This window comes from Simochromis diagramma, unplaced genomic scaffold (assembly GCF_900408965.1).
Source record: "Simochromis diagramma unplaced genomic scaffold, fSimDia1.1 OVJJ01000320.1, whole genome shotgun sequence".
NCBI classification, from domain to species: domain Eukaryota; kingdom Metazoa; phylum Chordata; class Actinopteri; order Cichliformes; family Cichlidae; genus Simochromis; species Simochromis diagramma.
This window is the reverse complement of record NW_024386773.1, coordinates 10,416,593-10,441,912: the sequence shown is the minus strand read 5'-3', so window position 1 is coordinate 10,441,912 and position 25,320 is coordinate 10,416,593. Positions and strand designations below refer to the sequence as shown.

General features: G+C 37.6%; 1 protein-coding gene across 1 annotated transcript in view; it reads left to right on the top strand.

The window, feature by feature from the left end:
• The window catches only part of LOC120718904 (cadherin-22-like), a 173,177-nt gene extending 148,405 nt beyond the window's left edge, over positions 1–24,772 (top strand). Inside the window, exons 10-14 of the mRNA XM_040007637.1 lie at positions 659–780; positions 14,338–14,455; positions 17,921–18,070; positions 18,344–18,445; positions 23,350–24,772. Coding sequence (XP_039863571.1) covers positions 659–780; positions 14,338–14,455; positions 17,921–18,070; positions 18,344–18,445; positions 23,350–23,882 — 1,025 coding nt within the window. The 3' untranslated portion in view covers positions 23,883–24,772. The remainder of the gene's footprint in view (positions 1–658; positions 781–14,337; positions 14,456–17,920; positions 18,071–18,343; positions 18,446–23,349) is intronic.
• Positions 24,773–25,320: the final 548 nt, after the last annotated feature.

Here is a 25,320-nt window from a genome sequence, read left to right as displayed (position 1 = left end):
CAAAACTAGCATCTTTGGTGCCATTTTTATGTCACTCACTGGCATACAAAAGTGTTTTTTCAGGTAGTGGATGTATTTTAAGTTAACAAAACCCTTCAGCACATAGCTACTAAACTACTTTCTGGTTCCTACTGGGAGATGTGTCTTTGTCTTGTCTGCTAAAGGCTAACAAGGGTGCATTAAGTGTTTTGTCTATGGATTCTTGGAAATCAACACCAGTCTCTTATGGAAAAATCAGCACATTGGCAGGATTTTTAGCAGCAGCTGCAGTCCTCTGTCAATATCCAGAAGGGAGCACCGAATACTACACACTGCTATGTGTTTAGTAGCATATTGGCACAACACAAATTCCCTGTAGTTACACATAAGCCTGAATTTTAGGTTTCAGTTACATGTGTGCAACCCGGGCCGTTATGAATATTCTGGTTAAACTAAAACTTTACCTCATCTCTTTCATGTGGTAAATAAAGAAAAGAAAATGCCTGTGGAAAAAAAGACGCATACAGTCGGAGCAGTCTAAGAACCTGTTGTTTCACTGCCAGTTGTCGGCTTCCCCCAAACACTATAGTTATAGTGAGATAATATTATGCAAATGCAAATGCACATTTCTGCCACAGCTCTTTACACAACTTTTATTTTCTGTATCATTCTTTTGTAGATAACCACACAATGGCATCCCAAACATCAGTGAGCATTCGGATACTTGATGTGAATGACAATCCACCTGAACTGGCCACACCATATGAAGCCTCAATATGCGAAGATGCCAAGCCAGGTCAGGTATGTTTTCTTCATAAAACACAGACTCAAATAATTTCATTTAGACTGTGATCTCAGAAATGTAATCTTTGTATTTTTGATGTAAAAAAAAATCCTTTAAAAATTACTATTGCTCTTTGTTGAGCAAGAAGCTAAAGAGTGCCAGTCAAGTAGTTTTCACTATAACAAGTTAAAGGTGAGGACCTTTGAAAACTCTGTACCAAAACACTGTGCCACAGCACACACATATTTTATTAACATCCGAATAGAAACAAAATTGCCACAATGTAATATTATCTGTGTTTCTTTAATCTGAAACATCAATATTACTGCAAAACAGCACACAACCTACTTAAGGCACTTTTGACAGTCATTTTTGACATGAATGACCACAATACTGAATGAGAAGTTAGGTCCGTTGTTACACCCAAAAATACATGAGATTTCTGTTTTTAATTTATTTTACTTTTAGAGGGGGTTGTGTTTAGTTATTAGTCCTCATTCACTCCACTAAGTAACCAAAGACAAAGTATTTTTAGGCAGAGGAAGTGTTTGGCTCAAAATCTATGAAGATTTGATTATGATACCAGCATATTTAATTCTGTGGTTTTGTTTGATTTAGACTAAATTACTTAGTCACAAATATCAGCTTGCTTCCTGGCATATTTGTAAATTAGAAGCTTTTTCTATTTCATATTTTGGTTAGTTTACATCATAAATGATGTCAGGGGACACATGCAGCATAAAGGATCATGGATGTGAAACATCCATTTTGAATATATTGTAATGATTCACAATATTGAATATTATGTATGAAGAGTATACAGTGTCTTTGGAAGCGGCAGATAGAATGAAAAATGGTCACCAAAATTGAAACATTACACAAATATTCAAACAAATGTTTGATAAATGAACAAGGTTTTTGCATTCCTCTGATTCCATGTAATGTATCATTTGGTAGAGACTTCTGTATTTTTTTGTTTAGTATTGTTTTTGCTTAGTATTATTGCTTTCACTTTTCTACTGATAACCCTGTGGTGTAGTGGGCAATATGAAGAACAGGGAGTAAGTCTCTGAGGTAAAGTCTGAAGAAACTGGACTTATCAAAAGTGTGATTAAATTGTTTAAAAAAAACTGCCCTCGTGCACTTGACAGTGGAACAGCCCTCGTGGTCTTAGCAGGAATGCATCTCAAAGTCTATGTGAGATGCATTCCTGCTCTGTGTGTGTGTGTGTGTGTGTGTGTGTGTGTGTGTGTGTGTGTGTGTGTGTGTGTGTGTGTGTGTGTGTGTGCATTAAAATGTTTTTGTACCTACATTACAAACCAGCCTATTTATTCTATTTATTGTCTTGTAACTCCTGATTATTTCCATATTTTTGCACAGCTCCACGCTATGATCTGTTTGACACTTAACACCAAAGGCAACTTTAAACTCAGCTCTAGGGCAAAGGCACAAATTCCCCCACGAGTCCTGTGTCAGAAAGTTAATTGCTTTCCAAAGTATTTATTTATTTATTTGCTATAAATTAAAACATTATTATAAAATAATTACAGATTTTGATACTGGATATCTATCCCAGAAATGTATTTGATTGGATTGATTCAGTCATATTGTTCTGCCTGTCAAGAAGTCTTTTCTTTAAAATGTCACTTAACAGGCTCTTCATGAGAGAGACGTCTTTCCTTCATGACAAAACCTTGATAGAATTTTAATTCTACCTTTAATGTTTGCCCCTAATTCTGATATGCTTCACTTATGCCTTTTTCAGGTGTTTCTTTTTTTCTTTTTTAATTAAGAGGTGATCTGTCTGTTGAAAGTTGTTTCATTGTGGGAAAGAAAGTGGTTTCTGATATTTGATTTAATAGCATCTTATAATCCAATCAGGGCTAAAACGGCAAATAGTGCACCGTTTAAACAAAATTTAATTCAAAGAATTTCAGTCAGTTCAACCATTCATTCATTCATTAATTTTCTAAATGGAAAACATATAAGCCCTGCGATAAAACATTAATACCCAACAATCAAACAGTGGGAGTCTGTGCGAAAATCAAGACAAAGGCACTGATGTGGCTATTTCCAATCCAATAGAAGGCCAGGTCTTTCCACTGATCACCATTAAAAATGGACAAAGTCATTAGGGTGTTATATTCACCTTACATAGCCAACAGGCCCCGAGCTGAGTTAGAGCCAATTATCGTGTGCAGAGCAAAGGAATAATTAAAACAGCAAGGCTTTAAAGTGGGGCCTCCATGCTGGAAGCTGCATTTACATGTGTAATGAGGCTCAGGCCTCTCCTCCCCTTGATCCACAGACTCTTAACCACTTATAGCCCCCCTGTGCCTCTGCAGTACCACCAGTCTGTGCCTTTCTAGAACGTTGTCTGGTCTGATCTCCCTCACTCCCACCTCACTCTGTCTCCCATCTGTGAGAGCCCACATTAACCTTCAGCTCCTAATCACATAGAGATGATTAGTCTTCCAGCTAAAAAGATCATTGCTGGCTCCCAGCATTGTAAAAGAAAAGGTTTTTTAATGTTCTCATTAGAGAGAAAGGCAGTGAAATATTTCACATTGTAATTACAAACTAAAAGTACATGCACAAGACTGTGCTGTCTATCCATCCATCTCTTATTTCATTTTATTTATTTATTTTTACTATCATCCTGTGAGGTTGGCAAATGGCAGGAACATCTGTTCCTTTTCTTCCGTTTTCATTTTTTGTATTTTCTCTACAGAGTCTCTTAAAATTTTGTTATGGGAAGTTGAGTAGGCTGTAAGGATTGAAATTAATTGTTTAAAGCATTTTCAGCCTCACATTCATGCTCAAGGGTAACCAGTGGGAGACGTGCAGGAAACAATTTGACCTTTGTAATTTCCATGGATAATATAAAAATGGTTTCCTGTAGACACTGTGAGTCCCTACATATTAAAACATAGAGCAAGTGGTCTAAAAACCAATTTTGTTTTTGGATGTTTTATGATACGAGTTCAAATTTAAAGTATTTTTTCACAGATGAGTGCTTTTAATTTGTTTATTTGTTATTGTTTTTTATTATTAAGTTGGGTGCAGACATTTCACATTTTAGATCAGAAGTGTCAAGGAGACACAGACAGTTGGTCCACAACCAACCTGTTAACGTGTCCAATTCAGCCGCTGGATGGCTTTGCAAAGTGTCATTAAATTACTTATGTTACGTGTGGAGTTGTAGATTAGGACCGAAGATGCAGCTTGTGATGAGAGTGAACTTTAATTAGTAAGGAGGATGATAAACAAGCAGAAACGGCGAGGCGAGAAACTGGAACAACTAACAAAACAAACCTAAAACCAAACCCAGAGATGTAGGGAGACACGGAGAGACAACGGAGGGAGATACGCAGGAAGATGGAGGGGAACAACACAGACGAACCAGCAACTACTAAGACAGAAGACACGACTTAAATACACTCAGAGAAACACAGGGAGATTACACACAGGTGGGGGACACAGCTGGGAGTGATTAACATGACGAGAGCAGGGAGGCAAACTGAAAACACTCACATAAGACGCAGACCTTCACAATAAAACATACAAGTAATGACACAACACACAAACTTAACACAGGCTCAGAGACGCGGACTAAACACGGAGACCTACTACACTAAGGGGATACACAAGCAGGGAAGACACCAAACAGAGGGAACACAACTAAACCCTAGAACCCCAAAGCAACAGTTGCTGTAACTTTTTTGTTGACAAAAAAATAAATAAATAAATAAATAAACAGAATCCAAATTGTAGGGTTCTATTGAAGCAAAGTGTTGTTGCCTAATGTGCTTGAAATACTTTGATGTCTGCTGCTTCCCAAGATGCACTTATTTATTCAGCAAAATAAGCTGCCAAAAGAGGAGCCTAGAGGTATAAGCATGACTTGACAGATGTGTAAAATGCAATTCAATTTTGTTCCAGCTCCCGAGAATGTTGTTAATCAATTTAGAAACTTGGACAGGCCAGCAGCTTTCAGAAAGAGAAGTAATTAAACATTTATTACTTTCTCATGGAAAACAGAGATGTCAAACACAGTCGTGGTGTCATCTTTTGCCTAATGTATAAACGTCTAGATTCAGATGATGTGCACCTCATCCACTTCATCTGGAGTCTTTTAGTGGTAATCTGAGGTTAGATCAGGTTACTGTTGTTTTGTTCAGTGTCTACACTGTTTGTTTGTGTTTTTTAAAGCATCACTTCACAGGGAGAATTCATTAGAGCCCACATAACACGTGTTGTCGTGAAACTAAATCGACATCAAATAGTTTGGCTCAAGATTTGAAACTTTTCACAGAGGAGTTTTCTATCAGTTTCAAGTTGTCTTTTCAAATCAGCTAAACCCACATGTGTGGCAAACTTTATATCGAGCGATTGATAGCAGGTCTTGAGTATTCATAATTAAAGTAATTTATTTAATACCTAAATCATTTAGGCATACACCTTGCCATCAATCAATCCTATTATCAATGAAATGTACAGTATTTGCTCTGTTTACCTTGAATTATACCACTATGGTTGCCTGTCCCTGCACAGACACATGCTAAGAAAAATAAAGGCATGCATACACACACCCACACACATGCTGCACACAGGCTGCACTGTCACACTCTTAATGTGTCAGATCAACCCCCGGTTTACTGCGCTAATGAAGAGCGTTTCATTGTCTCCTGTTGTGTGCTCTGTTATCACCCAGTCTCGTTCACAGAGTGTCAGCTCCTTGGCTCAGGTCTAGCTTTTGGTGGAACCACAGAGAAAATCAGATTTACCTAAGCCTTTTAACTGCGGTTGGGTTTGATCCTATTTAAGAGTTGGCAATACAACATATTTGTGTGTGTGTGTGTGTGTGTGTGTGTGTGTGTGGTGGGGTGCGGTGCGGTGCGGTGTGCTTGAAGGGAATAAAAAATGGGTGAAAGTGGCAAAGCAGCTTTTGCTTGGAGACAGTTCACACCAGGGCCGTGACACAAAAATTGTTAAATAGCTTCTCACCTTTCATTTACAGAGCCTTCCTTTGCATCCTTCTTATGCAGGTTGATGTTCAGAGATTAAAAGAGAGAAAAAAAACTTTCCATAAGCCTGAATTAAAGAGAAATACAGGGAAAACAACCACATACAAAATACAGGTTGGATTTACGGTTCTATCATGTAGAACACATGTGCACAACCTTGCCAAAAAGAAATGCATCCTTAATCCATTTCCAGAGGATCAGTTCCAGGTACATCTCCACAGTAAATATAGTTGTGTAGAGTCTTTTTTAGTGGAGTGTACATTTTAAAAAAAGACCTGGATAGAAAATGAAACAACAAAGGGAAAATGTTGCCTGACGAGGAAAAGTCGGCACACTGCTATCAGTAATGTACAATAAGATGTAAGAAAGAAATAAGCACGTAATGATACTTCAAAACACATTGTACTTAGTTTGACATAAATTCAGTGGCGCTGTTAAGGTGTCCTTCACTGTTTTATTGTTTATTCAAATATGAATGCATCTAAAAGACAAAATAAGGAATTAAAGTCCACAATCACAATGAGTGTAGACAGAGGAAACATAATACAATAAAATGCAAACAATGCAGGACACTGATGAGCCCTCAGTGACTATTTGTTAAACATTGCGAAATTCAATGAATTTCCTATAGTAAAAGATCCTGATGTCATTTAGAGATTTAAAAACTGCCTTTCTCTTTAAATTATAGTGTTGATTAATGACACCCTCCAATTATGATTTTGTTCCCACATCTTTGCATTTAGGATTTAACTGAAAGCGAGTTCATGTCTCAGAATGACTCTTAAGAGAAATTTAACATGGGAAGTGCTGGCAATTTTCTGCCTACATCCCCAAACTCTCTCAGACTGCTGCTGTTCACCAGAGACACACATACTGTATGTAGACACAAAAATTTGATTTTTTTTTTTGAGGTAATATATTCCCTAACCCTGAGAAAAACAACACTTAATATTGTTCACAGCAAGCAAGTTTAAAAAAGGGGTACTGTTTGCCCTCTAAAATATGTGACAAAAGATTGTCTTTACATAGTTACAGCGCAAGCACAATGTCTACAGAATTCAAATGAAAACATTAAAAAAATTGTAAAGCTGCTTTTAACTGTCACAGGCTTTCAAAGTCTGAGTTAAACAGACTTGCATAACAGAACCATGCAAATCTATAAAAAATATAAAGGTTAAATTATCATAGCAAATAAACAAAGCCAATTTAGTAGCGTGCAGATTACTATTCAACACCCAAATTATGAATGAGTCTTAATGGTTTTATGATGTGATCCATTTTAACTACAATTGCCATTCGGGCCATGAATCACACAAAATAATACATACGTAACTTAATTTTATTAAGATTTTACAGGATTTAATTTACATTTAACATTTGCTATTCCTGGTCCGTGTCCTGATTTGGCAATTTTCCCCAGTGTTCAGCACCTCTCTAAATGGCACATGACTGTGTTCATGCGCCATCCCTCACCCACCTCGTGGTATTTATGTGATTAAATGCAAAGAGACAGATATCATATAGTGCAATGTGTGCAGAAAAAAGGCTGGTTGGAAAGCCAAATACTAAGTGTGGCCTGGGGTAACAGAGCCCTGTCAGCTCTGCCATGCTGTCTTACAGTTGGCTGAGTGGGTCAATGTGACAGATCACCTCGGTTTGGCCAAAATATTGCCAACCTCTAACCCTCGAGGACTGAGCTTGAAATAGCTAAATGCTAAGCCTGCACTCACATAGCACACATATGAGCACATTGTTCACTCACCTTATGGATATGCATAAAGGACTAAGACAAAAACATGCAAGCACACATCAGATATAAAGGAGGAATTGGTAAAACAAGGCGTAAACCAGCAGAGATGAGACTCATAGTTTTGCCAGTGCTTCACGAGTAGGAGACTGAATGAATCATCTATTCTACTTACCAAATGCCTCTTCCTTTTGTCTTTCAAATGTGAATGTTGAATCAGAGGAACCAGCAGACTTGACAGACTGAATATTCACAGTTTCCTTTTTCCCCCCCAAATTAACCTTGTCAGTGTTTACAGCATCAAGGTCTTTGTGCATTCAGTACAACTTTCTTTTCTTCAGGCAGAAAGTCTGGATGTCAAATGATATTTGTCACTGCATCTAAAATGTTAAATTAGCTCTTTTTTTGTAGCTAGACGAATAAAATGAACATACTTAATTTCTGTAATTTTTCTGGAGAGCTTAGCTTTTATTTGCAGGAACACAGGAGGACACTTGTCAGCATAATGTCATAATGATTGAGTTAAACCATTTAAATCAGACACTCAAAAAAGGCAGACAGTCAGTACTATAGTTTTTCTTTTGAGGGCAATTCAGATTTTTACCTCAAAACCTGGTAAGTGAATATATTTTAACAACACTATGTTAGGGCACACCTTGCTAGTAACAGATCAGGCTTTGTGCCTTCAGAACTGCCTTAATTTTTAGCAAGATGCTGGAAACATTCCTTAGACTTTGACATGATAGCATTACACAGTTGCAGTAGATTTGTCAGCGAATATCCATGATGCACATTTCCCATCTAAGGTGCTCTACTGGTTTGAGATCTGGTGACTGTGGAGTCCATTTGAGTACTGTGAACAAGGAATGGATAAGAATTTAGTAATTCTGATTCTATTATTGATATCACTTACTGATTCGATTCCTCATTGGTTCACTTTGAGAATGACCACCATTATTGCTAAGCTGCATACGAAAGACATTACATTGATACAATGTTGTTGCATGTTTGTTGTGATCAGTGTTCGGATCTCTACTCAGAAAAAGTAATTATTACACACATTACACTGAATGCGTTTCCCTAAAAGTAATGCAGTATGTTAATTACACCAAGAAAAATTAATTCCTCCACTTTACCATCGCGGTGTTGTGCAATAAAAATAAAAGTTATGTCCATATCCACACTGTATACTGCAATGCCATTTCCCTCCTCTGGCACACAACCTGAAATTGGATGGATAAACAAGAAGACTAGCAAATTCAAAAATTGGATGCTGGGTACCGGTTTTCTACAAGAACCAGTTCACGATTTTTCTATGGTGCCAGTTAATATTACTTTTTATTTTTCGCATGCATCTTTTGACAGTCTAGTCTGGCCATGCAATGTGACTCAAGTTTTGCACAATGCATTGAGTCAGTTTAATTCTACGCTGGGCAACAGGAGAATGCTTTTCACCACTCAGAATAATGGATGCATTTGAAAACGCACCGCTGATGCTTGCAGTGAATTCCAGGCTTCAGAGATGAACCCAGCACTACACATTTTAAGTAGTTTAATGTTTTTTTTTTTTGGTTTTTTTTCATTACCCTCCCCACTGCCATCATGAAATGGCTGATTTCTACTGTGAATGAGAAAGCCTCCTCTGCCTCACAACCTTCACCTTTCAGACACCTATAGTGTAGATGGGGTGTACTTTTGGGAAGTCTCCCCCTGTAGTTTTCCAGAGATGCAAGAGATTTAAGGGGGTCAGGAAAGGGGACTGCTAGATAGAAATCTAATTAGGTGATTGTGCTTGAGGGAGCTTCACTAGCTGCTCGATAAACTCCCACACACTCCTCTCTCATTTCTCTCCCTCACTTTACACTCTCTCCCTTGGCACTTAGTTTCCACTCACCCTGCGATGCTGCAAGAGAGTCCCCCCCACTGAGGGCACAGTCACAGAAAGCAGATCATGGCTCATTTACTACATCTTCACTGTTGTTCATATTCTTCAAATAGAGGAGTAGATTCATCCCCCGGTTGATTATAAAGTTATTGCTTATAGTGTCTTCTCTTTGCTCATTATTCTTTTACCTTCAGAGAGAAATAAAGTTGACAGTGCTTCAGAGAACGATGAGAAGAAACTATCATCCCGTTTTGGCATACAACACTGAACTGTATTTTTCATATATCACTGTGTATGTGTGGTAGTTTTTGCTCTATGTCACTGTGTCTATGTTATTGTGTGAGAAGACACACACGCATAAAGATGTTCATTGCCGGTCAAAATACTCTGTGAAATACAAATGTCTTTAAAAAAGGGGATGTTTGTCCCTTTTTGAATTTTGCTTGGCCTTTGCTCTTCTTTAAATTCTCATATTAAACGAATCGAAGTGTGATTATAGAAGAAATCAAAGATTTAAAACAGCAGTGCAAACATTTGAGCCATGGTTTACAGTATTTTCATGAAATAATTTGCAATTCATGATTAAAGCAGTCATATAACTCTGATGGAGACAACATGCCGACTGTGGCATGGATGTTTGTACCAACACTGGCAATGTGTGACATATTCAAAGTGTGTAGGAAACTTTAGTCACGGTGCTCCAATCAAGAAAGCAAATGAGATGGCATTGCTCATTTTTCCACATGATTGTGGAAAAGAAGATATCAAAATATCTTGGGGTTACATTAAACATCATTTACATTTAGAGTATGTATAAGGTTGGATCCTGGCATTATAGTTTAAGGGGTTTTTTGTTTGTTTCTTTTTTTCTTAACTCTAGATCCACGAATGACCCCATTTTTAGAACGCTTCTCTGAAGCACTTATTGTTGCTAGGTTACAAAACAGTCTTCTTCGATGTTAGATTGTAAATTACTAGTTTGTCAGTGACAGCTAGAATCAGTTTCTTCTTCTGGCACTCTGGACAGTATTGATATTGTAGGTCCCACCTCTTCTTGGTTTTGATTGGTTAGGGAGAAAGAAGTGACACTGATGAGTGCTGTCATGCTGAACTATATCCAAAATTGTCCTATTTTCAAACTGACAATACAAAACACTGTGTACTTTAGTGTTTTTTCACCAAAGACAGCTACAGAAGATTTGTATCCTCTGATACTGTGCAAAAAAACTTTTCAATTTTCAATTCAATTTTGTTTATAAAGCGCTAAGTCGGCTCAAGGCGCTTTATATTGTAACAAAAACACAATACAATAACACTGAGGAAAAAAGCATGCCCTGTGGGCATAGAACCTCATTCTACATGTCTAAGCTACCACACACATGTAATGCCGCTCTTAATGCTTCTTGACATTAACTTGCAAAGCTGCATGTGACTCAGTATGATCTCACATTAAACAGACTTGCCAGTGCCCTAGAAAGTCTGTGTTATGTCTGATTGTGTCTGAGTTAAAAACAGTAAAGGTAAATTGTTCTGGGAGTTTTATCTGGGCACTGCAGACCGTAACCAAGCACTCACATTGCTCAACCAAACTGTATTTCGAGTAGTGTGCCCGTATCTGATATGGAGAGGTTCACGGTGTGTGGCGGACGTGAGAAAGGTGAACTGCAGACGATATCCTGATATGATTCTCTTGACACTGGCTCATGTGTAAAAAAATGTTGAATATAAAATGTGGGATTTGAGTCGTCTCATAATACGCTTTCATTTTTTTAATCACATTTTATGAGTACAGCCACTATTTCATAGTCCATGTGTTTCTATAATTTGTGAGTGGAGATTTTGCACCACACTGAGGAAGAAGCAGTGATTTAGTCTGAAATCATGCTGTAGCATTTTGTAATTACAAAGTAAGGCATATTTTCCAAAACAGCCTCCCTGAGCTGTTAGTATGACTAAGCCTGTTCTGTGTTTGTGATGCAACGTCAATCCTGAGACGCTGTTTATTGTGAAGGCACAATTGTGGCCCGGAAGTGTGCTCAGCAGTAGCTTAGTCACAGTAATGCATAGCCATCACTCAGGCTCAAAGAGTTCTGTGCAGTGCCATAAATGAGGCTGTCTCACAGACGGGCAAATTGAGCTTAAAATCACACAATGAAGCAGATGACTTTATATGTGAACCACATGGATTACATCTACAATAATATTGTTTGAATAATCAATTTACAGATGATGAATGAAGGACGCATTTTTGTAAAAGGATGAAAGGGAGACACTTTGTAAGATAAATGAAAAGGACAAGCAATTAGAGAAAAAGGTAATCACCGTGACAAACAGTGAGAACAGGCCAAAGAGGCATACGGGTGAAGAGAAAAGACAGAAGGGTTTAGTTCAATAAAAAAAAACTCTTTAACATTTTTCTGCACCTGTATCCTGCATCTAAAAGAAGAGACTATAACAGCTGAGTAATGGCTTGATTCATTTCTCTTGATCTTATCTGATCCTGCGTGCTTTTCTGAAACCAGACAAAGGAATTACAACTGTCGAACACCTGCTTTAATCATTCTGAAAAATGCCTCACTTAAGAGTTCTGGAGGTTGTTTGTCGTGTGTGTCTCTACTGATTTTGAACTCTGTGTGTGTGTGTGTGTGTGTGTGTGTGTGTGTGTGTGTGTGTGTGTGTGTGTGTGTGTGTACATGTACCCGTCACCTAGTACAAGATAAAACTTGTCTGCCTCAACACCAAAAACAATATTACAAAAAATAACCCCACTATAAAGGCTAAAATGAATTTGCTGGTCTTTTTACAAGGTTCTACAAAAATTATAACAGTGGTGGACTTCAGGAGATATTGCCTGTTCCACATTCCTTTCTCAACCATTTACATTTTATATGTATATTTTTAATCATTTGTTTTATGCAATGATTTTCTGCCTGGACACTTTATCTCTGTCATATAATGCGGTGTTTTGCAACTAAGTGCAGAGTGTCGAGCATAAGTACTAAATCTTTAAAGAATGTAGATTAGGTCAGAGGGAAGCCGTGTTTGCAATCAGAATGATGCTGCTGATGACGACTGAAAAAAATTAGTATTTGGACAGTGACAGTTTTTTGTTTGTTTGTTTGTTTTTGTAATTTTATCAGAACCACTGAAGTTGATTGCAAATCAAACAATTAAGATGTGATGAGGCTCAAAATAATCATCCACATAATCACATATGTTAAATGTTCATTTTTTTCCTTCTTCTTCCTGTTAAAAGGGAGTTTTTTCTTCCCCCTGTCACCAAGTGCTTTCTCACAGGGTCTCATCTGGTTGTTGTGGATTTCTCTGTATTATTGTGTGATCTTTAACTTCAACCAACCTTTGTTGTGATGTAGTGATAGGGCTGGACTGGTAATCAGGCATACTTTGCATCTTCCAGTGGATCAGTATAATTTATTTTTCTCTTTGTTGACATAATTAAACAGTCTACAGGTCGGCTTGAAGGGCTGGCACTACAAGCACTGACACCTGCCCATTGGTTAATTTTCATTACTGACACTGGCTTGCCCCATAAAATCTCTTAACTTGACCGGCCCCTCCACTACCTTTCCTGTACGCTCATGCACCTTGTTGGATAAAGATTAGTGGCCATTGAGAACTGCTGGAGGGACAGCAGTCCCAACAAGAGACCGAGGAAGGTGCAATTAATTTTAATATTCATTTAATATTAAAGTGCAGAAATCACATGGATGGGCATAATAGAGAAGGGAGAGATTCAAGAGATTAAAAAAAAACTTTTTAAGATAAGTGTGGTTCAAACTGTGACTCATCTGACTAAGTGTGGGTTGTATGAAATCAGTTATTATGAAAATATTTACATCATTTAGTTAATGGCAGCTGGAAGACATGGCTAAGATAACATGCATTAATATAAAAAGAAGGGTGAATAAATAACTTAAGTTATATCACACATGCATCACAAATATTTTTCATCTAGTGCCATCGTAACATCCATGTCATGTAGATCATTTTGACATTTATTTTGAACAAACAAATTTGAAGAGGTACTGTTTTGTCTGCAGCTTTTTTGGTTTATTTTATTTACCTAAACCCAGTGATTGTTTTGCAATAAACAAAGATGAAGATAATCAAAATAGTAATGACATGGTCTTAGAGGTTGTGTACTGGCAGAGGAAACACAGAAACAGAGCCGATGGATGTGATGTGAAAATATCATTTATCAGCTCGTGGTTTCATGCTGGCTGTGGAGTAATAGGATGAGAGGAAGATGAATTGTCACTGAGGGCCCCATGTTAAGGTGAAAGGATCTCCAGGGTCTGTTTGATGTCTGTTCAGCTCACAGTGAATCCTATCTCACCTTATTGTATCCACACAGAGTTCTCAAAATTGGATCACAGTTGATTTTTATCTTTGAATGTGGATCACTATTATTGCATTAGATACGAGAACTACACCCCCACCTAGTCTGTCTTTCTTTCTGTTCTCCTACACATTTCCATTTTGACTTTACTCCTTCTTAGCACAAATATGGCAACATCAGAGAGTGTCTCTGACTCTGGCTCTTTTTTTCTGTTCTCAGTTCTTTTCTCTTTTTAGTGAGATATTTTATGCCAGTTTTGCATTTCTACCATTAAGACTTTTTTTTATTATTTTGCTGTGTCAACTTTCTAGAAAGGATTTTTTTCAGTCTCTTTGCAACTGTAGTCCCTTTAAACTACTCTGTTATATCGGACGCTTTCTTAGTCTGTTGCATCCAAGTACACTCGTTCCACATCAGTTTCTCGTTTATAAAAGAAATATTTGAAATGCAAAGTGTTTTTATATATACATTTATTTGAAATGGGTAGAAAAGTCTTAACGTCTGTGCCTTCTTTCTTGTTACTTTATTTCACTTTTTCTTCTTTGCTTTCCTAAGTTAATTCACACCATCAGTGTGGTGGATAGGGACGAGCCACAGTCTGGACATCGTTTCTACTTCAATCTTGCCCCTGAAGCCTCCAGCAATCGGTACTTCTCCCTGTTGGATTTGAAAGGTAAGAGGGTAAAGATCCTAAATTAAAGTTATGTGTGAATAAGCATTCAGTATTTGTGCAGCTATGCCAATAAGATTATCAGCATTATTGAATTTTTAGGTAATGACAGTAAAAGTAGGAGTCCTGTCTATGACCAGGTGTTATATTTGTTATGAGTGAGTTTAAGGATTTGGATGTGCACAGGTGCGACGTATAATACATATTATACATACATATAATGAACTGATACTTACCACCATAATGAAGTGATAATATTATTAATATTATATTATTAATAATTGACCCCTATAAGGTCCAAGTGATGAGGGAAAGTAACAAAAAGGTTGAAAAAAAGGAGACACGGAGGCACAATTGCTAACTTAAAAGTTTGTATTCATCTTTTTACTAAATAAATTGAAAGAGACGGACAAGCCACTATCGCCTTTTAAAGACAGGAAACACTAAACCCGAGTTTTGTCACTGAATTATAAAGTAAATCAAAAAGGCTGAATCACCAAAACAGACACTCCTCTTCACAGAGCAGGACTAAGCAACCACCACACACAACTCTCTAGCTACAAACCAAAAAGGCTCTCTGGCACTCGAGTTCTGGCTTTAAGTAGTCTTGCACCTAAGGGGGACAGGCAGCAGGACACTCGCATACATAGACCCTGCAAGGACCGTACCGCTATATAGAAATTTGGTGAAATCCATTTTTAAAAATACACCTTAAGACAATGTTTACTTGAAAGACTGTTGCTCAAAAAACTTTGTGAAAATATAAATTTAAATCCATAATTACAGTTTCTGCGTTATTTTAATCCAGTGCCAGATGGTTGATGTTTTTAACATAAAATAACCGATAAAGTTAACTGCCAGAAGACAAGTTGTTTGAGATGTTTTTTACGGTGTAGGGAAAATTGTGTATTTTTTGTGTGATTAGACCTTTGTCTCACAAAAGGGAGATATTTCTATTATTATTTTTTGGATAAACACCAGCTGTTACGCTCCTGCTAGTTGGGAAAAATATCATTAGAAAATATTGCATGCCAGCATGTGGATGATTCTCTCCATTTTAAAAAAGTATTTTTATGGTTTTATGGTATATCTCATAAACTGCAGAGTTGTACCGTGACTATATTTTTTTCAAAGCCTTTTATATAAATGTTTAAGCTTTGGAATATCTTTCACATTTGAACACTTTAACAGTGGATTTTTTTTTTCTATTCCTCAAATGATGACTTTTTTTTTTTTTTTTTTCAAATATTTTGTTGAACATAAAAATTTATACCTACCTGCAAAATGTAAAGAAACATTAAAATCAGTGTTCCCCAGTGATGACTTTGCTTTGTCAGGAAGATGAGCTTCTCCATGCCTGTCTGTGTTTTTGCAAATGCACTTGCAGATCCGTCGTTTAGATATGTGTACCTAAGTGAATGTGACAACTGGCTAAATCAAGATTGATCTGACACCAGGAAAATGTCAGGGGAGCAGCCGGAGCCACAGAAATGTCACTGTAAAGGAGGCAGCAAGGTCTGCTGCAGTTCCGCTCGCTTACATGTGAATCCAACAAATATAACACAATAATAAAGATACAGACACTGGGGACAGCAGAAGTATACCACAAGTGTTTTTCTGCCTTTTCACAAAAAAATGCACACTTACACACACATTGGAAAATCATAAAGGTTATCAGTGTCTGCTTACAATATCTGCTTTCTATGTAGGTGATTATGGAAACTGGTAAATAATCACAATACATATATTCTTAGATGTAATGTCACCCTATTTCCCTGGAAAAAATACACAACTTTCATATATAAATATATATATGTAGCCTACAAGCCCACAAACAACACCTCAGAACATGTATATGTTTTGATGTGAGGCAAACAAAATACCACTCAGACTTTTGATTCTTCTACCCCTCTTTTTTACACTGCCTTTTTTTCATGGACACATTTGTCAGCTTGTCACTTTCAATCTGTCACTTCTCTTCCTTATCATGGCCTCACATTGCGTTCTGTCTCCAAGTCTTGACACACAATGATGAAAAGGCATTTTTTTCATGTTGGTAAACTCTTTGAAGTTGTTGCTGGTCGTCTGTAAAGCAAAACCTTATCTCAACAAATATAATTTGCTGCTACATGACAAACTGCCTTCATGTTATGGGTGAAATGCCCCGTGGCATGCTAAAAAGATACATAAGACAAATTTAAAAGGAAAATAAAAATACACATTTTGTTATAAAAAAGAATTGAAAACTGAATCCTAATCTAATTATCCTTCCGGATACAGAAATTAAACGATACGTGGTGTGGGGGTGTTTTAAAGTTTTCAGAGGCATACAGTCTCAGACTGTTGTGTTCATTTGGACTGACAAATTAAGTGATCAATTACATTGTTACTGTTGGATACAGACTGTAGCAGATGCAGGGAGAATCTTTTCCGTGCAGCAGTGGAATGGAATGCTGTGTTAAAGTCAAAAGGACAAATTGAGGTGTAGGCTTCCCGTACTTAAACGGTAATATGAAAATTGTTCTACGTGTGTCAGAGGAGCTCCGAGACAACACGAATAACAGTGATATACGTTTGAAGAGATGAATTACTTGCTATCCTCTATGCAAGTATACCCACGAAGCCACTCTGACTCTATTTGTCAAAGCCTCATCCTGTATTCTGAGTTACATTTATCTTTGTCTCTGGCAGAGAGCTCGTACATACACAAGTAAAGTTTAATTTCACACAGTGGCTTTCACAGTGATTTCCTCTCCTCTTGTTGTTTGCTTTTGAAAAAGAAGATACATGATAAATGTTAATGGCATAAAAGCAGTTTATTTTCCCATAAAAGTTTAACCTCAGGTTAAACTTGACATTCTTTATCTGGAAACCTTGGACTGTGCACCGACTAAAATTATTTATTCTACTTGAGTTACTTCTACTTCTACTTGGAATTATTGTCAACTTTCAAGTCTTGAAAACTATAATTATTTATTTAAGTTTGAGTGAACAACACTTCTACAAGTAGTTCTTTTACTGCTTTTCTCAGTGCAGATGTAAGTATACCCATATGGAAAAGAAATAGTAAAAACTTATATGTGATTACTCATGAAAGTGGCCACTTTCTCATTACTTTCTCATTATTTTCATACATTGTTTTAGTAAGTATCCAAAACAAGTTTCATTATATAATTTTTCAAGGGATCTTATACCTGTTTTCACTCTTATATGCTTTTCATACAAGTTTCACACAAGACAGATACAAACTTTATAAGATTTATATATATCTTTTCCATATGGGCAAAGTAGACAAAAAACCACAACAGTGATAATAAACTTACTGATTTGAGTTCCATGAAATTTACTGAAGGCTAGTAAAAGCTAGACACTATCAAGGAGACATAGATGGTATTATTTATCATAAAGACACTAATATGTGTTTCTCTGCTTTACCTTCTCTCTGATCCCAACCCATATCTGACCCAGACAACACAGCTGGCATCCGGACTCAGCGGTCAGGCTTTAACCGCCATGAGCAGAACGTGTACTTCCTGCCTATTCTAGTGGTTGACAGTGGGCCTCCCTCCCTCAGCTCCACAGGCACCCTGACCATTCGTGTTTGCGGCTGTGACACAGGTGAGTGCTGCTGTATGAGCTGCACCATTACTAACATTATCATCACTGTCACCTTCTGCAGAAGCGGGAGTGCTAAAAGGTCATCTACATGCCAAACAACAAAATAACACAAGGGCATAAATTTGCATCAAAATGGTCCTCTACAGAGATTTCACACTCTTAAAATCATAATATATACATGATAAAAGACATTTTCTTTACAAGATGAGGCTTTGACAAACTGCTTGTGTTGAATTTGCAAAGTAAATGCTCCTTTTATGTTTTATAATGCAGATGGAGCCATCCAGTCCTGCAATGCCACAGCCTATGTAATGAGTGCAGCTCTCAGTCCTGGGGCACTTATAGCATTACTGGTGTGCATGCTTATACTAATAGGTAAGCAAGTGAATGTTCTTATAAATGCATGGAAGATGAATGTCTTGCTGTATGTTGAATTGTTGTATGGAGTCATTCGTTTGCTTTTTTGCTGTAATGCTTAGTTTGGGATGTTTACTTTGAGATTCAGTGGAATCACAGTGGGATCAACTAGTTGACAGCTGGGCCTAAAGACATCAATTCAAGCTCAGTGCCTTTTTGTCATTAATTCCTACAGTCATGTTACCTTTTATTGGACTGGTCAGTTTTATATTTAATCCATATGTAATTAAACTGAAAATGCATATTTGTTAAAAACTTAAATGAGAGACATTAAAACAGATTAAAAACACATTTTGTTGCTGCTTTCACTAGAAGAAAGAGGCACAGATGACATCTAGTTTTGTAAACAATATCAAGCTACTTTGATCCCTGGAACACAGACTGTGATGGAATGAATGGGAGTGAAGTGAAAGTCGTCTTGAGAAAGCAAACATGTAAAAGAGCAGCCTCAGCACTTGGAATAGAGGCTTTAAATGGGCTTTCCAGAAATTATTGGATTTTTATAGAGAGACACATACACATGTGCACCTCCTAGCACACATAAATGCATATGCTAACCCCCTAAGAGATGTTTGATATTGCCATTTTTTAAATTTTCATGAGTTTCCTTCCCACTTTCCCCTTCTGTACATGTTGGTGCTCCACTCCACAGTGACAGCATGAGACCACAGCGCTGTCACAGTGTTTTGTTTCCCTCGCTCGTTCCTCGACACACTTTACATTGCACAGGAATTGAGTGATGGATGATGTGACACTATGCAGACTCAACTGTGAATAACATCGCTAACTATTTCTTTTAAGAGCTTTTCTAATGAGAGTTGTTAAAACTCTGTCTCCATTAACTGAGACATCTACTGCAGTGAACTTCAAAAGCAGAGCATCATTTATTCATCATGGCTTTAAAAGCCTCAACAAAATGTTGTGTACAAATCTAAGGCAACCTCTGCTGGCTATAAAAAGGTTTCTCTGGTATTGTGGTTATGGTACTCTGAGCAACATTGCATCCCCCTGAAAAACCTGGGTATGGCCTTTAAACTACTAAAAACCTTGATTCTGTGCATGAAAATAGACTGTACAAAATATTTTATTTAATGGGTGGCTTAGTGAACAAAAACAAGCAGTATGCAGTTTTTTTCTTTATTCCGATGGTGTAAGTGATCCGTGCCATTCTCTTGCCTGTAAATGTGCCTCATATAAAAAGCTGAAGGACATGCTAGGTTAAAGCGCCTACATTCTGCTAGTCATCATGTGGACAGTCAAACTCAGGACTGCAGGGGTTAGGATCAGGGGGATAAACACTGTTTTCACAACTATCATGTAGTGTGAATAACAACACTAGAGTGGGACATGTGACAGGAATCGTATCACTTCAGCTGCACACTTTCCTCTTTTCCTTTTTCATACTATACCACATAACATGCTATACACCTATACAAATTGCAAACCTAGATTAATAACTCCACTCCTAGTAACTGCAATGTAATTCATTCTCTCTATTCAACGTTATTGTGTGCACATCATCTTCTCTCTCCCACATATGCAGATATACACTCTGACTGCCTAACCAACAAGCTAGCACTCTCTCCAGAGACTGGGCAACCTCTATTATATCAATTGTTGGGTGATGAGAAAAATGAAAACAAATTTCTGCCTAATTACCTTACGAACAAACAATCCCTCCATCAGTTCATTTATAGGCCTGATGTGATGAATCCATTTCACTGCGTTGCAGCATCTGCATGCATCTATTCCAATTACCTCCCATCTGCTTGTGATGAACTCCCGCATGGGGGCAACCAGCGCAGCCCAAGGGTAAATTAACCGTCTTGTCAGGAACGCTTATCGCAACATCTGTACACATAGGGACCAGCTTTGTATGTATAAGAGACAGCTATGCGCAGGTACATATGCTTCCTGCAAGAGTAAACTCTGTACATGGTGTTGAATTGAAATTTAGACGTGCTAATCTCCTAGTTAAATATGTTTTCAGTGGCTTTCAATTCAAGCATCTGTATACCTAAAAGGTAAATTCCATTAGGAGGGTTTTTGAAAAGTGAGGCTATCAGATCATCTTCGCTTCAGAATGCCACATAATAGCACATACTCTTTAACACAGTTTACTGAAGGGAGGCTGTTCTGCACCTAGGAGTTCATAGTTTCCTACCTCCTATTATTCTTCACATTAGTGTGAATTTAGAGTAATTGTCTTAGTGCTTGGTTAGTATGCATGGCTGTGTGTGCCACAGTTTACCACAAACCGTGACTCTTTCTTCAGCCGCCTGGCAATTAATTTACCCGATTCATACAGGAGAAGAATAAACACAATGGCTACAGACACCGTATCCCAGTGGAGCCCAGCAAACAATGTAAGAAGAGAACAACTGTACATATCAGTCAGAGATGATGAATAAAATCCAATTCAAGATCAGCAAAGCCTTTTAGTCTGTGTCACAGCTCTGTAGGCAATGAACCCCCTGGGTGTTTCACTTTACAAATGAATTTTAGGGCATTTATAGCAATTGAAAAACAATTACCAGGAACAGCAACAACTCGTTGTATAGATCCCATCACTATTATATTCTAATGTTGTGTAGGGTGTACAAAGAAATGAGATGGGAAGAAAGGTGAAATATTTATTAATATAATCATATGACCTTCAGCGTCACATTTTCCGTGCCCTTATGCATATTAATATACATGCTTTAACATGTATGGATTTCCTGTACACAGCACCTATTTCTAACATCCATCTATTTTGACTCGGAAACAACGTCACTATAGCTCATTTTCACAATGTATGAATGGGTATTTTGGGTTCAGGGCATCAAACAATAAGTGCCATCCAGGACAGCACAGGCACCATTATAATTGATAGTCTTTTTATCTCTGTGGGCTTGTAGGCATCTGTTTTAGGCTATCTGTTCCAGAAGATGCATGATGTGTACTGCTTAATGATCTATCTGAATGTCCCTTCACTGGCATCCCTTTAGAGCTGTTGCTTATTGTGCCTGCTAAAAGGAAAAAAAAATACTGTAGGTACAACAAAGCATTTTAGAGAACATGCCAGGCAACTTCTTTTCCCTTATTGAGATTATATTGTAAAACGGGAGAGTAGAATAATTAGCTTTCCATTTTAGAGACAGAAACAATTCTGAGCCTGCAAGAGTGTTGTAGTACTTGCCAATTTGTCAGCAATTTGCAATTGGCAGTGTTTTGTGAATCAGGACAGTGCTGCCATTTATAATCTGGTTTTTGTGAAATATGGCCCTCAGAAGCGAAAAACCATCGTTTTTCATGAACAAAAATAAACAACAACAACAACGAATGTGCATTAAGATAACAAAATACCAAGGAAGCTGTTTTGATGCTGTTGTACAGTTCAGTTTTTGATCTACAGTAGATTTTTTTCTCCTTTTATTTTAATAAATGAATGTTAGTACAATCGTATTGACAGGCACATCAGAATAAAGTACTTTTATCCTTGTCTTTCAGAGTATTTACTATGCACTGTAGAAAAATCCCTTTGCACATTCTTCTTTGCTAATAACCTGATCAAAGAGCAGCTAGATTGCTGTTTATCCCACTACTCAAAATTGAGTTGTTCATTGTCTTTGTCACACTCCCCAGTGTGCATCATTCATTAATAACTGGCTCTAATAAGTTTTTACCATCACTGTAAATGACATTTAATGTTGTTGCAAATCTGAGACAAATCTGGTGGAAGTTTCAGAGGGAAAAGTGCAGCCCTGAGGAGGGATGACGAAGTTAGAGGGTGGGTGTCTGAGCTAAGTGAGACTTGTCTAATCACAAATGAAGGCAGTAATTAAAACAACTAAGCTGAAATTAAAGCCAGATTGATTTATCTGTGCATACAGCCTTTGTTTTCCTCTCATCTCATTAGTCCATAACAGGATCTATCACAATTCTTTCTAATCAAGACTTATTTTTTAAGCATTTATCTCTCTTTCTGAGTGGTCTCCTCAATTTCTTAGCTGAAGAAACAAAAAACTCTTACTTTCACTTGACTTGGATGAGTATTGATATACAGATTGGTCTCCATTAAGCCTTTTGAATCATATTTCTGAGCGAGGCAATCAAGATGTTGAAAAATCAATGCTCATGCATTTGAAATGTAAAACTTGATAATATATTATCTTCCCCTGCGGTGCCTTTGCCCCGAGAGGTGAAATCAAAGTTACTATGGGTGTATTTAGAAACTTTCCTATGGAAAGCACTTGCAAATCCATCATGTGCAGTGTATGCTCGACATACACATTTAGCTCAGTAAGGAGAAAGAGAACACGTAACGAGCGGAATTTATTGCAGAAACCTGAGCATGCAAAATAGAAGCATTTTACTCAGATGAAAAGCAACATCGTAGAATGAAACCCCAGATGAAGGGGAGGTAGACTAGACTGCAAGGACCCTAGCCACCGGCGGTGAGTTAACAGATGGCTGAAAAAGACTGTTTAAGATGAAGTGGACAATCCAGATGGGTTGAAGATGCGAACGAGACAGTTTGACAGTCAGATTAACAGACTGATAGGACATTTTTTTTAAAAAGGGGCCTGAACCTGTAGGCATTTTATGTGTTTTTTCATCACAAAATGTCAAAGGGATTCACTTTTTGCATGCAATATGTTTAAGCCTCTGTGTGATGAGAAACCTGTAAATGAGAACCTTTTTATCTGTGTTTTACCAAAGCACGAGAATTCATGTGTGGGAACGTTTGTGGATATATGTGTTTTTGTGTTTGTCTTAAAATCTATTCACTGAATTGAATTGAATATGTTATTTTAATGTAGAATTACAAATATCGTCTCTTTTCACTTTCTTGTTCTCTCTCTCTCTCTGTCCATCAGTTCTCGTTTTGCTGATTCTAACCCTGAAACGCCACAGGAAGGGCCAGAGGATGACAGAGGACGAGGAGGACATGAGGGATAACGTCATCAAGTACAACGATGAGGGTGGAGGGGAGCAGGACACTCAGGCATATGACATGAGTGCTCTGAGGAACCTCTATGACTTTCCAGAGGCCAAGAGCTGTGACTCTGGCCCAGACATCCGCTCGCTGCCACAGTGGATACAAGCTAAACGAGTGGGTGGCAGTGGCGCAGAGGCAGCTGCTGCGGCAGCAACAGACTTTTCCCTTTTCAAAGGCTACATTCGAAAGAAGGTGGAGCAGGCTGATGCTGACCTGTCAGTGCCACCATATGACTCCTTCCAGACATACGCCTTTGAGGGCACCAGTTCACCGGCGCTTTCGCTAAGTTCCATTCATACACTGTCCACCACCTCAGAACAGGATTTCTCCTATCTCAGCGAATGGGGACCACGCTTCAGGCAACTGGCAGGCTACTACGCACCAGGAAACCCTGAGGAGGAAAGGTCCTAGCACAGCTTCTTCTCAGCAGAGACACTTTTAAACACCCTCTTCTTCCTCCTACTTATCTCTCTCCCCTTCTCACCCTCTGGCAGGCTACTGAGATCAGAGCCAGTCTATGTACTCATTAAAGTCAGAGTACCACCTCTTTATCTCTTTAGCAAAATTCCCAGTCTCAGACTTTGAACTCCTTTGAGAAAACTTTGAGAGGTTTTTTTTTTTTTGCTTTCTTTTTTTTACGCTTGTTTGTTTTTTCTTGTGTGTGAGAGTTTTAAGATTTAAATTCAAAAGCTCTGGTGATCATATGAAATAAGGAAGAGAATGAGCGATATCTAAAACTGCTATTTAACCGTGTGCAAAGGGAGAGTTTGTTTCTCTCAGGAAAGAAGAACATTTATTTTAAGTTAAAAGACGGACTGTCAGCATTACATGGGTGGGGTTAAACCATGCCAAGGTAAAGTGTCATGTATTTATTTGATGCCGAAATATTTATGTATTTATTTGTTTTTATGTATTTATTTATTTATTTATACCATGCTCACTATGGTAACTACAAGAGTGAACTCTGCTAAAGTGTTAATGAAAAAGTGAGGGGAAAAGGACATGATTAATCAAACGACACAACATGGAAGAAAGAAGAACTGCATTAGCAGGGGAGTCCACACAATACCAGTGAAGAGATGACATCTGGGTCATATAAAATTACATTCTGGAAAATATTTCTATTTATTTTCTATGACCACTTTTGTAAAATAATAACCAACTTCAAACAGATATACGAAAAGCAAAGGAAACTAGAACAGAGGCAACACACCGAATAATAGAACTGCCGAAGAAAACAGCTGCCAGTTTAGTCTGAATGGCAAAGACTGATGCACTTTTGCTGTATTTTAGTGATTTATAAAAAAAAAAAGGAGGGGAGTTTATGGTGACAAACTGAGAAAAAAATGTGTGTTAATCATTTCTTATCCTTTCCACAGCCATTTTTAAGGCAATAAGGCACAAACCGCAGCAGTGATTTAAGACGAAACAAAATGACTGTTTTCCTGGAATTGGCTGATGCCCAGCCTTGTCCTACAGGGAGCCAATCTTTATTCCAGATTTGTGTGTGAATGTGTACAATATGTTCAGTTTATTTCATATCCTGAGATGTTTAATTTTCCTTTTGACATTTTATTTCCTTTGGGGTAAGGGAAGAACGGTTATGTCTAATTAAAGAAAGAGTTTTATGGGATAATGTGATTAAGGAAGTGGTAACATCCACCTGGTATCCACAGCCTTTTCAGTGTTGACCTTAACTTGCAAATGTATGGAAAATGAAAAAAAAAAGCTAAATAAATATTTGATTTTTTGGTAAAAACTACATCTCCCTTGGTGCAATAAACTAAATTACTCAGTGAATTGCTTTGTAAATGAGATCACGGAGATAAAGTAAATAGAGCATCTCTGT